Here is a 17451-nt window from a genome sequence, read left to right on the forward strand (position 1 = left end):
GGACGTGCCTCTCCCACGCGGGACCTACTTTTTGCAACTCCAGAGGAGCAGGAAGCACTGGCCCAGCTTGGCAGAGGTTTTTCCAAGCTGCCTCTGGGGTTCGGAAGGGAAGCGGGAGGCGGAACAGGCCAGCAGCTCCAACCCGCCTCAAGCGCTTCAGTTACCAAGGGTGGGATGGGCAAGTCAGGGGCAGATACGAACAGCCTGGCCGGCCCGAGCCTGCGAAGTGATCCACCTCCGAGTCTGGGCGAGGCTTTCCCGCCCGCCGCCGCGGCCCCGAGCTGGGCCGATGCCCGAGCAGGTGCCCGGGGCCGCACGCCAGAGGCGACTGAGAAGCTCCGGCCTGTCGAGACGGCGGTTTCACGCAGCCGCTCCCAGAGCGCGGGCCCGGGCCACATACGCGTTATTCTGGGGCCAGAACACGCTGTCCCGGGCCGGCACCCGCGGGGCTGGCGGGCAGCGACACCGGCGGGACCCGCGACGACCGGGGGGCGCGGCCTGCGCAGGCCCCTCCCCGCCCGGCTGGGGAGGCGAGGCCCACAGGCGCACCCCGAGCCCCCCCGGGGATCAGCCCCTGTGACAGAGAGGGGAGATGGGCCCCCCCGCGCCGAGAGCCCCCGGCTCCGGCCCCGCCGCGGGACGCCTGCGCCCGCCAAGGCCTGAGCGCCCGCCGCCATCTCCTGCACCCCCGCGGCAAATGGCGGCCGCCGGCGCCGGGCCTTCCCGTCTCCTAGCAACGCGTCTGCCGCCCCCGTCTTAAAGGGGCCGCGGCCGGCCCCCGCCCCCCCCCCCCGGCGTCCTCTACCCCCGAGCCGCGCCGGGGCAGGGGCCGGGCCGGGGCTCCGCAGCCCCGGGGAAGGGCTCAACCGCCATCCAGGCCCCGGGGAGTACCCGCGGCTTTCCCGGGCGAGCCGCCGCCTGGGGCGGGCTGTCGCCGCGGGGACGGCGATTAGTTGATGGCCCGTCCCCGCGGATGCTGCCGCGCCGCCATTTCGCACGGAACAAACTCCCAGACGGCACAATCATCGCTCGTTTCAAAGTCAGGCTTTTACCACGGTACAGACAGGCACAGAAATGTCAACTCTTTCATTTAAAAAAAAAAATAATACACATATATATATATATAAACCCCATTTGCAAGTGTGGCCCAAAAGCAGCCCCCGCCCCGCCAGCCCCGGGGAGGCAGCGCGGGGTGCTGGGCCCAGCGACCCAGGCCTGCCCAGAGAACGGCTTTTTCTACCTTTAGAGACCCAAGAAATAATCAGAAGTCAATCACATTTTGGCAAATAACCTTTGGTCAATGACAGCAAGGCATTTCAACAGCCACCGGCATGATACGATTTTCCTTTTTTTTCCTTACCGAGTAGGATGCCAGTGCTTTACAAAAATAATTACTTATGTTTATCACTGCAGACGTTTTAGCGCCAAATGCCCTTAGTCACAGTGCACACCACCAGCACGCAGTCATCTGTAACACCCTGACTGCGATTAGGAACAACGAACATCTTATTGCTTTTTGAAATATTTTTACCTTCCAGTCTCATCTTCTGCTTCATCCTGGCCTTTTTTCTCGTTGCAAAGACTCTTAAAATTATTGTGCTTCTCACAGGAGGCCTCCCACCTCCATAAAGCACTTTGACATCTTTGGATGAAAGGTGCAATCTATTTTAAGTGCAAGACACTACATATGAATTCAAGCTCCGTACAGCTTCAGTAAAGTTGTCATGTTTGGTCTTCCCACCTATATCGCTTTATAGCTACAGGAATCAAACAGGAATGACAGGGAAGATACCAAACCTGGAATAAAGTCCAACCAGTTTAATATATTTCAAATATATTCTACAAACTATTTAAATATAAAAAGCAACATTAAAAGAATTTTGCTTTTCTTACACACTCATGTGCTCAAAACTGGGAAATAGCAGAATTAAGGCTGCCTGTCTTACTGCCAGCCACATTACCAGCCTAGAATAATGGAACATTTCTGCCCTTACAGACTCTCACACTAAAGGTGTTTCACAACAACCCCCTCTAAACGCCTTTTTCACTGGCACTCTTCCCATCCTGAGCGGCTGACAAACTCTGCTCAACTTCCCCAGGCACTCCTACAAAGTTTCCCAATGGGGCACAAAGGTTAACATAAAAATACTATCTTAAGGAGTCACTATGTTGTTGGGTTTTGGGTTTTTTTTTTGGTTTTTTTTTTTTTTTTTTTTTTTTTTAAACACACCACCATTTCATAGCAACCATACTGCTGTAGTTGCAATGGCCTCATCATATATGGATGAATGCTTCTACATGCAGAAGCACCAAGTCTCAAAACCCAAGGCAAACACCTCCGCTCCAGTGCGGACCACCAGAAAAGCTTCTCTTCCTGCAGCCCCCGGATTCGCTTGGTGCCCAACCTCCCACTGCTGTAATGGATGGGACAGGGACACCAAGGGGTCACCTGCTGGTACCTGTGGTCCCAGCTCCCCGCTTGCAGTACCAGCCACCTCGTGCGGACGGGACGCCCTCAGCACGTGGCAGAGCACCAGTACGTGACTGCTCCAGGCAGGTGGAGACCTGAAGTCTCAGCTTTAAAGGCAATTTTAATTCTGGCATTTCTCAAAACTTTTGAGCACTTTGCTTCCTAGGTTTAAGCCAAGGCCATCTGCGGTACTCGCAGCGAGTTTGAGGAATGGGGGCAACACCAGAGACTAGCTCAGTTTTAGTGGACCTGTACTTCCATGTCAGAGAGGTGAGTGCTGCCTCTGCTGGGGTTTTGCCGAGTCCCCACACCAAGGAGGGGGGGCAGAAGCCTGTGCCTCCAGTGCCTGTACTGCTGGGAAAGGTCCTTTGTAATAGTTCATTCCACGTGTGGCACGCACCCCCGGCAGCCCACCACAGAAACTGGCTTGGGAGGTTAATGATGCTCAGTGGGAGCTACACTCTGTTCTCTGCTGCTGCTGAGTACAACCCATCCTCAACCTGCCTTTAAATGCCTGGTTTCGTAAAGGAGGAGCAAGAAAAAACAGGACACTACCACATGGATCTTTTTCTTTGCAATACTAATCTCTACAGTAAAACATTCATAACTGCTCAACAGAGTAAAAATATGCTACATCAAAACTGTACCAGAAAAAGCAGGACCCCTGTAAGAGCTGGAGAAGAGTTTGCAGATAAAAATCAGAGTAAAACAGCCAGCTTAAAAATATGCCACTGAAAACATATGAGAAAATAAATACAGTTGTCCTTTCTCTACAGTTTGGCAGACACTGGAATTGGTGCAATTCACAGACTCTCATCTTCTTGTTCACTGTCGGCGTCTCAGCGTGTTGTCTCGCCAGGGAACAGAAGGGGCTTGGCCCTCCAGGTTGGGGGGGGGGGTGGGCTGGGAGCTGCTCAAGTGCTCACCTGAGGGAGGGACTTGACTCCTCGGAATTCAGCATTGCGTATGACACTCCACAGGAACACGCTGCCTTCCATCTGCATTCGCAGCACGCAGCACTGTAGGAGCCAGGACATCCGCTTGGTATCAGTATGAGAAGGCGAGCGCACTTAATACCGAGAACTACGCTGCTCGTATGATCGAGTGAACTGCAGGTCCATATAAAATACAGAAAGCAAAGACATTTGTCTGCTCTCCTGGGAAGCATATACTGTTTGGATGGCAGACAAACTACCAATGAGGACAGGTTCCAAACTAACAGCGTTTCCCAGGGAATTAATTTACAAAGTGCCACTGGTCCTTGGGAACCAAATATAGTGTACAGTATATATTACAGCAAACACCAGCTCTACGGCTTGTGTTGGCCCATCTCTGCACTATATGCAGAAGGACTTAAATATTCAGACTCTTTACAATAGACTCCTTCCCTTTTTATACAAAGGAAAATAAAAACATAAGTTAAACCAGCAATAAATAAAACTACAGAATGTGTGTGTCCTGGTCAGCCCCCTTTGTGCATTCCAATCAGACTGGAGAGCTTCTCACAGTGCTCAAGTTTCAGTGATTCTGCTTTCTGTTTTAACCGCTCATCTCTGTAAAGCTTGGCCAAATTTGACAAATCAGACTCTGAAAGATGAAAAAAATATGTATTAGGATCAAGCCATAAGCCTACTTTAAATAAGTGTTTCTCAGTGCTTTGTTATTCTCGTGGCATGTTTTTTTTTTTTTTAATGCAACTTGTTTCAGTGAAACTGGGCATGTTAACAACTTTCTTTAATGAGAGGCCATCAGGTTTAACCAGGCTAGCTACTTAAAGTATTTTCATAATTGCTTGAAAACTCAGTTATAACCCTCTCTACCAGTGCACTAGTAGGACAATAACCAAAACTAAAAATGACCGATTATTACTGTCTACAGAGAAAACACAAACTATGAAAGTATAGCTTAGAAGTCACGTAAGATTTAAAATTGTTAATGATCTAAAGAATAGGTGACTGCTTTCAAATATACATATACAGTTAAACTAACTGTGCATAAAAAGGGGCTAATAGGGTACCATTTGCTACACAGCACCCGTCTTAGGTGATACCGCTATGTACGTTTGAATGAGACTCATCTCACCCTGCCCTGATCCTTACTGAGGTATCACCAGGCACAGACAGGGAGGGGGGTTACTCTACACCCATCAGCAGTATTTAAGTGACAAGCCAGAAGGAAAGGGAGCCTCACCACTACTTTTCCTATCGCTGCCTTGGGGCTGTGTCAGCTGTCTGCAGCCTAAGCAGGAACTACAAGACATACACCCCTGCCCATGTAACTGAGAAACACAATTTTCTGGCAGATCCATTCTGCAAGGGCCCATCCAAATATATACTTTAAGGTATAGATAATTTTTTTTTTGATGTTGCACTTCTCAGAATTCAAACTCTGTCTGGCCACAGGTTTGCCCAGAAGGCATGATCAATTTTTTTTTTTTTTGGTATTGATTACAGGAAGGTGAACAGCTAGCTGAGGGACTTGTCTGAAAGGCTTCTATGCCCTTTCATTAACAATACAATCTCAAATGTACTTTGCATATTTTTTTCCCCTTCCTCTCAAAAGCAACATAAAACTGAAATAATCCCATTGTTTAAATTATTTCCCCTCAGTAATTCAGAGAAGTTTCTTTTGCTGATTATCTAAGGAAGTCTTCAATATTGCTTTCTCCCTGAAGAACAATTTAGATTCAGGATTAGATGCACCCAAGAGAATAGCAGTAATTTGTTTCTGAAAAGGTCAAAATTTCCCTAAGCACAGGCTACCTGATGACACTCAATTTTTCAAAGAGCTTTTATACACCTTACAAGTCCCTCATTTTACAAAATCATTCAGAGTGGAAAGAACTTCAATACATCCTTTCATGCCTTATATCCTCTGCCCCTGTCCCACTGAAATTTAAAGCCATTTAACCATTAAACTTATTGAAAAGCTTTACAAACTGACAGGCATGAACGCTTTATTTTAGATTAGTTATCAATTTTCAGGTTTTATAACTCAAATGCCACTCAAGTAGTGCTGGGCACATAGCCTTGACAAGCCTTCAGCAAAACTAGATTCGGGTAATTGTCTCCAAGTCCAGAGTCCCTGGCGTTCTGCAGTGAAGAATCTCAGTTTACACTTACCCACTTGGGCAAAATTATGCACTGCAAACGCTTACACTTCTGACAGCATTCATTCTGTCACGTCTGTTCCTTGGGTTGTTCAATCTTTTACATCGAGTTGTTCCTTTGAACTTTTTCTCTTTAAGGAAGTCCTAAAATACCAAATTCCAACTACATATCCTTATTCTCTCTGTTTTCAGTTGCCTCTTTGTAATTTTCTACGACTCAGAGCTCTCTGCAGTCTTACTTTACAGTTGTGCTATCACAGCTGAACAATGTCCTGTAAAAACCTGGGATGTGCTTTTTGTACTTAACTGTATCAAAGATTTCAGAAGACCAAAAACCACAGCATAACTTTTACACACTATTCTGCTGTGAAGAGAGAAACACTGTCTACTGATAGCGGTATAAAAGTGACTGTCTGAGCAAGATACCAATATATCAGTTACTTTTGAAGTTTTCATTAAGGTAGTTGAACACCAGGTAACACTTTTCAAGTCATAAAGCCAAGAACTTTAAAACTCAATCTGTTCCTACCTAATCTATGTCCATTTTGCAGGTGCTAAAGAGAAATGCACCTTCAGTAAACAAAAACTTACTATTAATAGACATCCAAGTGAGGAAAAAAAACCTGACTACATGAAGTTAGACACTTAAACATGAATTAATGGACCAAAGTTATGAAACAACAGCTGACTAAGAACTGTCTCAACATCTCCAGAGGACTTTTCCCCAGCACTCCATCTTGTATTCACAGTTTATCTGTACTAAAGTTAGCACAGTCTCAGCTGTGCTCATTACCTGCTCGCTGGCCTAGATGGTAATCATTCTGAAAATGTTTTTTTTTAATTACAGTGGTGTCCTCAGGCTACTGTTAATTGTGGATGTTGTAAATATATTTGCAGATGTGTGACTAATATGGTCTCTAAGTGTAAAAAGCTCCAGGAGCAGCACTGTTTTGTAGGCAGTACTTGTCATTCAATGCTGGATCATCTCCCCCTTTCGGACTACCAGTCTCTCTGACTTGCAAACTCCATTGCCCATTTTGGGGCACGACACTCCTTAGTTCAGGGACTACGTGAAAGAGAAAACATGATGACTTTCAGTTGCACAAGGTCAATTAAAAGGATTTTTCTGTAAGAAATTAATTCTATCCCTATAGCAAGCCTACACATGAAGCCTACATTTATGGTTATTAACAGCCATATTATACCTAGGGGCTGCTACTGCCAGCCACAGGTGCTCAAAGATCACAAGTCAAGCACACCAAAACCGAAGGGATTTTTTGCGATTTTTATGGCTTTTTATCACTTTTTTTTTTCTTTTCTAACTTCAGAGCCTACATCTGTATATTTCGCTTTAAAAGCAAGATTGGTAACTTTTATATAAAATAAAACAAAACAGTCTCTGGATGAAAACAAAACAACCCTTCCCATCAAACACCTGTAAATAGTTTGGAGTCAGCAATGCTTGTTACCTCTAGCACAGGATTAAACAAGTCTTGTTTAGACAAAGTGTATGCTTCCATAATGATGCAACTGGTAAAGAAACTGTAAACATGTGCAAAGTCACCTTTTAGTAGTGTGCTGAGGCCTGTTTTACATAGAGCAATTAAGAAAGCCCTACTGGTGTGTGAAAGCAGCTTGCCTGCTACTATTAAACATCTACAGAGAAACAACTTCTTCCGGTTTCCTTTATGCACAGCAGTAGTTTGTGTTTACTCATTTCAAGGTGATGAGTTCTTTAGCTGAAAAATATCAGTCACAATGTCCCAACTTCAGCTAGTCCCTGTAATTTGATTTCTGTTATTTTTACAGTTCCAAAAGAAGCAGGGATTTGCCCTGTTTTCAATGAACTAGATTAGTAGTAATTACCAAGTAATACAATATGGGGTTAAAATACATGCCTTTATATGTGCTACTGATCCACTTAGGACTGACGTGAGAATAATGATTTTGAATGCTCACATTTTTCTGTTCTCCCTTTCTGCATTCAATTCTTGTTTTTAAAAGACAATCTTGACTATGGTGAAAAACATGATCTCAAACTCATCTAAAGATAGAAAATGCAAATAAGCGCACAAAACAACCACAGAAGCACGCTCTTTGAAAACTGATACCAGTAACACAGCCTACTGCAAGATTACCAAAAGCACCTGAATAGGCTATGGGCTCTCCTGCTGATAAAGTTTTGAAGAAAAAGTTACACAACCTTCTTGTGGAGCCAGTCAAAGCAAAAATGATTCTGCTCCAGCAAAGGAAAGGTGATGTCTCAGATCTTTGCTGGTCCTGTCAGAGCTAGATAAATGTGGTGGATTATACGTTTAAATCATCATCACTAAATTATTCAAGCATAAAAATGGGGTGGAAAAAACGTCTCAAATGGTGACGTCTACTTTCCACTTGTGTCTCAGAATCACCTAAAATGAATTTTGACAGACCCTCAAGAATAGCAAATTCAGAGCAGATGTGAGAAATACCAGTGCAAGGTTTGAGAATTTATAAGCATCGGAAAATGAGGCTAAAAATGGCAATGCTTTGTGAAGCATAGCCACCATACAACTACTGATGGGTTGTAGGCACACACTTGTAACAAAAATAACTTACTTTGCTGTTTCTCCTTCCAGCAGCTGGTCTGAATATAATCTATGTAATCTTTTTCAACGGTTTTCTCTAGCTCTTGAAGTTCTGCTCCTTGATAATTCTTTTCAAAGTTTTTATCAACATAGTAAGGCACCTGCAAGTTCTCTGTTTCTCTACTAATAACATGGCCTATGGACCTGTGAAGACATCATGGAGAAAACAGATTTTTTAGCAGTTCAAAAATAAAGAAATCAATAGATGTTTCTCCATATTAGCATTTCCAGAGGACAGTATTTACAACAAGTTCTTTACAGTTACTTCCTGCAGGACTGTAGCTCCCTCAGCCATCCAATAAGGAAATTACAAGTCTCAGGCACAGCAAGCTGTGCACTACAAACAGAATTCACACCCCCCCGCTAAAAACCACAGGAATATATCTACTATTTGGAGATATCTACAAAGAACTGACTCCGAGCTGACACTGTTCCTTCCAAATACTGTGTTTGTTCTCAACAGCTCAGTCAAGCCACTTCCAAAACAGAAGAGCAAATTTTATCTGTGAACAGAAGCTCCACACATTTTCTTCTGTTTGTTGGTCATTTCTAGAAATCCATGGGAACTGACAACGAATGTAGAGATTACAGGAAAGGCATATGAGCCTAGTATTGCTTAGGGCACAATGCAATTGTATCTGGATTTTCCCAATTTCTGGATCCTTTAGTAGAAATAAAAATTAGCCGGGGAGATTCTAGTTACACTTTCCTTTAGGGTTTTATAATCATCGCTAAGCGAAGTGGGGCATGGAATATCCCAAAGAATATCCTGTAGGTAGAATTATCCACTCTGACGCAGCCACTGGATTAAACTATACTCTTATTCTGAATTTCCTTATTTGAGCAAAGATACCCAGGCCTTTTTTCAAATCACTGCCCAGAGAAAGAGGCAGGCAGCCAAAACACAAAGCTTACACTCTACTCAATGGAATCCAGTTTGCCCCTTCTATTTCCTGGACTCCTCATTTCATTCTCTCTCACTATGTCTCAGAGGTGTATGCTCTCTTTATATAACAATTTATTTTAGTTTTTAGGCTGTTATTTTTTTTTAAGGATATGATTTAGAGAAACAGCATAACTGTGTACGAGGCTCAGGCCTGACTATCTCAAATCAACAGGGGAGGTAGTGAAGAAAAGCAGGAGAGATTAGCTGTTCTGGGGGCAGTGTGGGAGGTTTCACATGGGACTGGCAGATAGCAAAAACACTTTCTGAAAAAAAAAAACCAAAAAACCAACAACCCCAACCACCACCCACCCCAAAAACAACCACCCCCTTGTTCTTATGCTAGGTCTACACACTGACATCTCCTGGCAAAAAACAGTAAAGGGTGTTGGGCTACTATGACAGTGGAGAGGATATGGGCCTAAACTGTAGTTTTACTCCTAGAAGGGAGCAAGGGGAGTGTTTGAAGCACTCTGCTACTGCAGGAAGTTCTCCAAAACCTGCTGACTCCCACTCCTACCTCAGTAAGAGCCAGGGAAGGAGACTGAACTGAGCTCTTTCCCACCAGAGAGCTTCCCTCCTCCCAACACCAGATGCTGAGAGGGGCAAGTGGGTTTTCCTCTGCCCCACAAACTCAGCTTACAGCAGGTCTGGTGCCGTTCCTTCTGCTTCCAGAGCTGACCAGTTCAGTTTGCCCTCTGCAACCCTGGGGTCCTGCTTCTTTCCAGATGTTAAACCAGGGCATTTCAAGGCTTTAATGATTTGTGGAGGTCAACAATTCTTCCAGTGGAATTCAGGCTCCAGAGCAGATTTGGATTTAAACTGTGAACCACAGGCTTCATTTTTCAATCACTTTACAGAGGAACCTCAGCGGTGGTCCACAGATCCCTAGGGGCGGGCAGACCAGATCAGCACTGTAGCTGAGCTACACCCACATTCCTGCTACTGTATCACTGTGCAAAAACATTTCACACCAGTTGAGAAAGCTTTCTGGCTCAGTGCCTCTGTTTGTTCAGCACACAGTACAATAAAGCACACCAGAGTTAACTTCACAGCGATAAAGCTCAGCAGAACTCGTCAATAGAGACTGTTGGTATTTCCTTATTTACAAATTGATAACACTTTCTAGAAAGAGCAGAACAGAACAATAACATGCATTTTGCCATCAAGTCCAACAACCGTCTACCTCCTTATCGCAAACACCGAAGACCAGAAAAATGTGTTTTTAAATTACTTACGATTTGTAGAATAGGCTGTAGGGTGGGTTTGTGGCCATCAGCTGAGTTATAACTGACACTATTATTATTATGAAAACTGGCATCAACTGTATAAATGCAGAATATGAATTCTGAAAAGAACAACAATAATTAGTAGTCAAGAAAAGATACAGATGAAAAAGGATTATCTGTTCACAGAGACCAGGCTATCTATCATAGATCAACAATGTATTAAATGTAAACTGAAAAGAAAAAAAAGAGGAAAACTTTGGAATTTTGAGAGGGATGGCATTTTAATTTCAACATAACCTTTATTAATAATCTCAGAAAAGTCTTTAAAGCCATTTTCTTTCAATTATATTTTCATGACGTTCCTTTCATCTGCATCCTCCTTCACAAGGCGACAGATGCCCACAGCGCTGTACCTGTCAGTGACCAGCTGACAATCCAGGCTGAAGGAACACACTGCAATTCCCATTTGTGCCTATGGCTTTCCATGAATCTTCTGAAGTTTGCTACATGCGTTCTAAAAATCTCTATCTCTGTTCAAACACTGGATAAAATGGCTGAAAAGTAAAGGGTTAAGAGACCACATGCAGTGTAGCTTGGGACAGGATGCAAGCATTTGGTTATTTGTTTGAATGAATTTAGTAGAACAAAAGAGTGGGAAAAAAATATCAAAGAGAAAACACAGATCTTCTGCTTTCATTTGATTTCTAAACTGGCTTCTAAAGTGCCTTTTCTGATCAGGAGCAAAATAAAATATGCAGCTATTCAGGCTTTCCTCTCTGCCCTGGGATAGCAACAACCTGATGCAGTGGTAGGTGGGATTCATTTGCCCTAGCTTAGCTGTCTATAGGCTGTATCAGGTTTTTTTCAGAGCCTGACTGCAAGAGCCTCACAGGAAAAAATTCATCTTCCTTGGAGAACAATCTCATTAGGTTAAGACTGCCTCCGGAGGAAGATTTTATCCAAGGCAGGTGGCATGCCTGTATGTGCACTAGACACAAATGACACCTTGAGTCTCATGTGGAGGTTTCAGCTGGTAGAAATGTACCCCAGACCCATCCTGCCTTGGGCAGGAAGGGGCCTGTGCAGCACCTGGGCAGAGGTTGTGTGCTAATTTACTGAGGGATTAAATGTGCCATGAGGACAAGTCAATACTTCTGTATCCACTATCAGTCCTCACTTGGACTAGTCGTTGTTGGATACTAAACCACTAGAGCTTGCAAAAAGGAAGCGCCTGCAAAACACTCAGTGACAGAGACTCCAGGGCCTGCAATCCTATATACAATGTATCTTTAAAGCAGTTACTTTTGAAAACATCCATTTTGGCTGCAGCACTTTAGAATAAATGCTGAGCATTTAAGGATGGGAAAGTCTGTTCTGGCTTCAGATGTGTAAGCGGACCCCTCACCCTGGTGAGATATTTAAGCTCAAGAGATCCCTCCTCTTGGCTACCTGTGGCCTGTTTTCTTCCTCTTCTTGCTCCTGTGTCCATGCTCTTTCATTTCGGTGTCTCCGTGGATAATAGTGCGTATCTCTGGCTACATTTGAGAACATATGGATATTTCCTGTTAAAAGAAACCAAGAGAGAGTCATGATCTTCATACAGTTGCTGGTACTCACCTGTATTTCTCAGAGTTTCTAGTGGATTATCCAGGCTTATACTACACAGCCTGAGTTACAGTTGTGAGACCTCAGATTTAAAAGCACAAACACTCTTCATCTTCAAATGTTAAAATAATATGTCATTCCAAAAAGTATGCCAGAGAATTGTAAAGTTTGCCCCAAGTTCATCTTAATTTCAATCAAACTGTAGAAACATGCTATAATTTTTATTATTGTATCTCGTATTTTAACACCGGTTTTGTCACATTCACTTGCAAGGCCGTAGCTTGTGTTGCATCTCCAGGCTCTAAGCAAGAAAATGAATTTGCTTCACCAGATTCAGGCCATGAATTATGGCTTCCCATAATTACTGAATATGGTCTTCTACACTCATTTCTACTTCCTCCTCCTTCAAGCTATTAATAGTTTCACTCACTTTTATAATAAGGAAAGATATTTTTAAAGATGAATTAAAAAAAAGTACAATTCAGGATTTCCTTTCTTGCACACTGAATGTAGTTGATTTATTTTTAAAAATTCTAAAATGAGGAAAGAATTGCATATGCTGTTTCGATTTGAAGCTTCAGCTCTGATTTTATCATCATATGAATATCTTAATAATAGCTGTGCTCTCCTCTTTTGAAATTCTGAATGTCTTTGTATTAGAAAACTAAAATTTATGGCCTTATGACAACAGAAATGCAAATCTATTTTAAGCCCTGGGAAAGATGTCACATTATTTTACACTCTTATACCGTCCTTTCTCTGAATTTCCCAAAGAATTCTGAAGGAAACGTGGGTGGAAATGACCTTTGCTACCGTGTCAAAACATCTGTTTCGTTGCTTGTTTAAAGATTTTTCCGAGGGTCTAGGCACGTTTGCAGTCAGGGCTCCAACAGAGCGCCAAACAAGGCTGGCTGGAAGAAGGAAAGTTTCTTACTTGAAAAAGGAAGTCTGTTTCTAGCATTCAACACTGCTCAGACAATATTTTATCAAGCTGTGAAAAAACAGAAGCAAGTGTGGGAAGAGAAGAATAGCTTTTGCTGGGTGCCTAGAAAAAAGTTTTCCCAAATTCTAAGAATTTCTGCTAGCAGTTTCTTCCCTTCCATATGTGTTTATTTTTTATGAGAAGGAAGTTCAACTTGTAGACTCTACACATTATAACTGCACACTATGTCATGTAGAGAGTCTCCTTTTAAGACTTATGACATTTAACATTTTAGTATTTTTCCACTGAATATCCATAGAGGAAAAACGCACGGTAAAACCAAAGCTATAAACCTGCCCACAAAAGCTATACAAATGAGTTTACCCTAATACCAACACTTCTTACTCAGACTTCCAGAAAGCCTGGTGATAGCAAGGTGTCACAAAACAAAAACCAGCACAACATCGCAGCTCAGCACAAACTTCAGCATGCAAGTCCTACTTATTATGACAGTTTAAAAAATGTTCTCTTTGTATCAACTATCTGAGCATCCTCTTACTAGTAATTCTCTTGCTAAGTAGAAACTGTGTTAGCTTTGACTATTTGGAAAACTACTGAACTGATGATTTTCCGTAATTTAAAACTCACTTTTAGATTAGGAAAACGTGCATAAACTTAGACCCAAACATTTTAGACCCAAAAAAAGATGTGGACAAGCTGGAGAGGGTCCAGAGGAGGGCCATGAGAACAATCAGCCACTGGAATAATCTCCCCAGGAAAGTGGTGGATTCCCCAACACTGGACACTTTTTAAGATTCAGCTGGACAGGCTGTTGGGCCACCTTGTCTAGGCTGGGCTTTTGCTGAGAAAGGTTGGACCAGATGATCCTTGAGGTCCCTTCCAACCTGGTATTCTGCAATTCTATGATTTTTCTGGTGAGGAAACTATTGTTTACTACCAACACCTATTACTACGAAATTATATTTTTACTTTCTTATTCTCTGCCACTTTTATAAAAATTCCCATTTACTTCTTCATACCACTCTACTTGTTAAACCTACCACGCCCAGTACCCAAATTCCTCCTGCAGCTCCTCAATTTCTTGTCCTCAACTCCACACCTCCCTGTTGCCCACAGCTACAAAGTGGTCACACTCCATGTGTTTCACTAGTGGCTGAGGCAAAAGGCACATGCAGGTGCAATTTCTTGTAAAGTCAGAAATGGAAAACTTGCAAACTCAGTGTGGAGTTATGCCACACTGAGTTTGGCTCACTTTGCACATGTACTGATCAAATTCTGAAAGCAATTTGAGGTCCCCTTAGCTGCAAGATGCTACAACACAGACTAAGGTTATAGGGAACTTGTAATTACCTGTATCTGTGGCTTTACACTGTAGTAATTTACATGTATGTTGCTTTATACCATGCTTTGGAGGTGAAAAAGTTTACAAGAGTGCTAAAGCAATTTCTGAGATACTGCCAGGAAGACGAGCTCACCATACCTTTCAGATTTACTTTTAATCCAAACCTGTATTCCACTGCTCTTGCAGTATCTGTCTATTTTTACTACAAATACAAAAGCCAAGGCTGGACTGAGATATGCTCGGAGCTACTACAGGTAGGGATCTACTGTTCTGTTACTGGATACTGTATATATCCAGTAACAGCCAGCCATTCCTGGCAGGCATCACTTTCTGAGCTAAAGAGTTTTAATTTCTTTAGAGCATGCAAGCTGCTGCAAGCCAAATGAACCCCTATGTTTTCCTAGTTATAAGGGCACTGAGACCACGACGCCAGGAGCTGCTGCCACACTGTACTGGAACACGGTAAGGTGTCTCAAGAACACCACCATCAGCAAAGATACCTCTGATCCTTTCCCATTCACACCTTATTTTACCTACCATATCACTGTTGGCTTCAGACAACAGAGGGAATAAAAGCAGCAACAAAAATAAGGGTCTTCAGCTACAGCTGGTATTCAAATGTTGCCTGCCTAAGAATCAAACAGCCTAATCCCTTGCCAGCCTAAAATGTTCTTACCCCTAACTAGTACTGTCAGAAATTTTCATGAGAGGCTGGGAGATTAGGAACTTGCCCCAGCAGCAACAGCCATTACTGCACTGGCAGCTCTCTCTTCTAGGAGCATTCCTGGACAGCAAGGCTGGGCTTTTACAAGATTTTTGCGGGAATGAAGTTGCTAAAAATCTCAAATTTAAACCATTAAGGGAGCTTTTCCAGGCACAAAAAGCTAGGAATAGAGAAGAGAGTAAATCCAAGAAAGTTTTTGCTCTTTTCAAACGTATAATCAACTCTCTGAGCTGTACCAAGAGAAGCTGAGCTTCCTTTACAGTCTAGTGTCAGTTCATTGCATTTCAAAAACACTGCAGACAGATACCGACCTGTAGGAAAGTGCCCACCAAAAAACACGTTGAATATTTCTTCTGGTGTGATGTCTGCTTCAAATTCTGTGTAGTAATTATAGTGCCTGGCCGGGCCAGTGCTGACATGCTCTTGGTCACTTCCGAATTCATCGTATCGTAATCGTTTTTCAGGGTTGCTCAGAACTGCAAAAGCATTGCCTATTGCTGGAGAGTGAATTAAAAGTGTTACACAGCCATACCACACAGTGTTTCCAGATCTCAGACTTTTATAAGAGTAGCAAAAAAGCCCAAACAGGCATTGAAAATTTGTGCTTGACCAAAGACTGAGCTACTTTTGAAAGAACTGACTTTGTAAAAAAAGTGTTGTAACACTGGCATTACCTGTGATGGAACCTATTTCCTGCTATCACTGATACCAGGAAAAAGACAAAAGTGTGAAAAGTATATGGAGAGAGTTGAAATATTTGTAAAACTGAGGTGAGAGAGTCACTTCAGTCAAGAGATTGAGTGAGAATGTAACATTTTATCAGATCAAACTAAGCAACTCATATAGAAGTGCAACTCCATATAGCATATACAGTTAATACAAAGTTAATAACTTCAGAGTCTAATTAAAATGCAGAACCACCTTCCAAGTTTTTCTGTCGTCAGAGATGCTTGTGAAGCTGTATAGCATATCTATTTCACACTTTATGTCAAACCACCCAGAAGTATCTTTGGTTCATCATCTTCCTTGACCTCTGGCAGAACACAGCTGTAAACAACTTCATAGAGAAATACAACTCTAACACAAAAAAATAAAACCCTTCAAAAGCTCCTTATTCTAATAGACTATAAATGAGTATCTTACTTTCCTCGTGCTGCCTTACAGTGCTGTTGCAGACAGCTGCAACACAGCACAGAAAAGGCAAAAGATGTAAGAGTTTAGATGTTAACATCATTGATATAGGCTTAGATTGCAACATTACTTAAAAGTCCAGACACAGAATATTGGCCTCAAATTTCATATGCTTGCATATGAGATTTTTTTTTATGACACAGAGCAGTTATTGATTACACAACACCACCCTCTCCTGCACGGGCAGTATAATTTCCAAGCACTGTTCTGAACCTTTAGCAGTACCTAGAAATGACACCTGGGATACGTTTCCCTTTGCTTATAATGGAAATCTGTATTCTAAAGATTAAAAGGCAAACCTTGCTGGGCAGCTGCGGGATTTTGTGGAGATGCGCAAAGCTGTCTATAGAAATGACAAGCTATATAGGCCCGTATGCTGCCTTTACATAAGGCGCAGAACTGTAAGTCTGAGGCAGCCTGTCCTCGTTTTGATCTTGCTTTACGACTTTGGAAAGCGGGCCAGCCCCCACCTCACCTTTAAAAGCTTCCGTTGCTCCGGGAGCGCGGTTCTTGTCAGGGTGAAATTTCAGGGCCAGTTTGCGGTAGGCTTTCTTCAGGTCCTCGTCGCTGGCGTCCCTCTCCACGCCCAGAATTTCATAGTAGTTCCGACACCGCTTTATTCTGGAAGCGCACACAAGGTTATCTTTACCGGCCTATCCCCGCAGAGCCCGCCGCAGGCCTCCACCAGAGACCCATCGCCCATCGCCCCCCGCCACCGCGCGCGGCCCCCGCGCGAACCGGCTCCCGCTGCTCCGTCAGGCGCTCCTCTCCCCCAGCCCCGGCCTGGCGGAGCCCCCGTGCCGCGCTCACCGCCGCACGCCGTCCAGCTGCTCCGCTGTGTAGGTCATGGCGGCCGCGGCGGGCCCCGGGGCAGCCCGCCCGCCCCCCGCGCCCCTCACAGCCCGCCGCCCCGGCCCGCCCGCGCCGCCATGTTGTGCGCGGAGGCGGCGGCCGCGCGGGGGCCTCTGGGTAGGGGAGTCCTGCGCCCCTCGCCGGCGGCGCGCGGACTGCAGTACCCAGCGGGCACCGCGCGGGGCGCCTCGTGACGTCATCTCGCGGCTCGGGGCTGTGGCGGGCGGCGCCCTGAGGGGAGTGGGCGAGGGGCAGCGGCGGGAGCGCCGTCGGGTGCCCTCAGAGCTGCGGTGGTGGCCCGTGGGGGCCCCTCGCCTCCCCGCCGCCGCGTGAGGTCAGTGCTGTGACGAGGACGATGGCTTCAGGGAGTGGCGTGGCTGTGTCGGTGCTGAAGGCTCCTTGCTGGCAGCGCTGCT

General features: G+C 44.2%; 1 protein-coding gene across 2 annotated transcripts; it reads right to left on the reverse strand.

Moving 5' to 3' along the window:
- Positions 1–1802: 1802 nt before the first annotated feature.
- DNAJC18 (DnaJ heat shock protein family (Hsp40) member C18) lies at positions 1803–17128 on the reverse strand. Of its 2 annotated transcripts, XM_074838142.1 has the most exons (8): positions 16994–17128; positions 16659–16804; positions 15304–15489; positions 11828–11940; positions 10388–10497; positions 8178–8350; positions 7539–7623; positions 1803–4057 (listed from the first exon to the last, which is right to left on the reverse strand). In XM_074838142.1, the coding sequence occupies exons 1-7, from the start codon at positions 17029–17031 to the stop codon at positions 7577–7579; spliced, it is 813 nt and encodes a 270-aa protein (XP_074694243.1). In that variant the 5' UTR covers positions 17032–17128; the 3' UTR covers positions 1803–4057; positions 7539–7576. The 2 variants fall into 2 exon arrangements, with proteins under 2 accessions (XP_074694243.1, XP_074694242.1); XM_074838141.1 differs by lacking the exon at positions 7539–7623.
- Positions 17129–17451: the final 323 nt, after the last annotated feature.

Source organism: Strix aluco, chromosome 13, assembly GCF_031877795.1.
Source record: "Strix aluco isolate bStrAlu1 chromosome 13, bStrAlu1.hap1, whole genome shotgun sequence".
Lineage (NCBI taxonomy): Eukaryota > Metazoa > Chordata > Aves > Strigiformes > Strigidae > Strix > Strix aluco.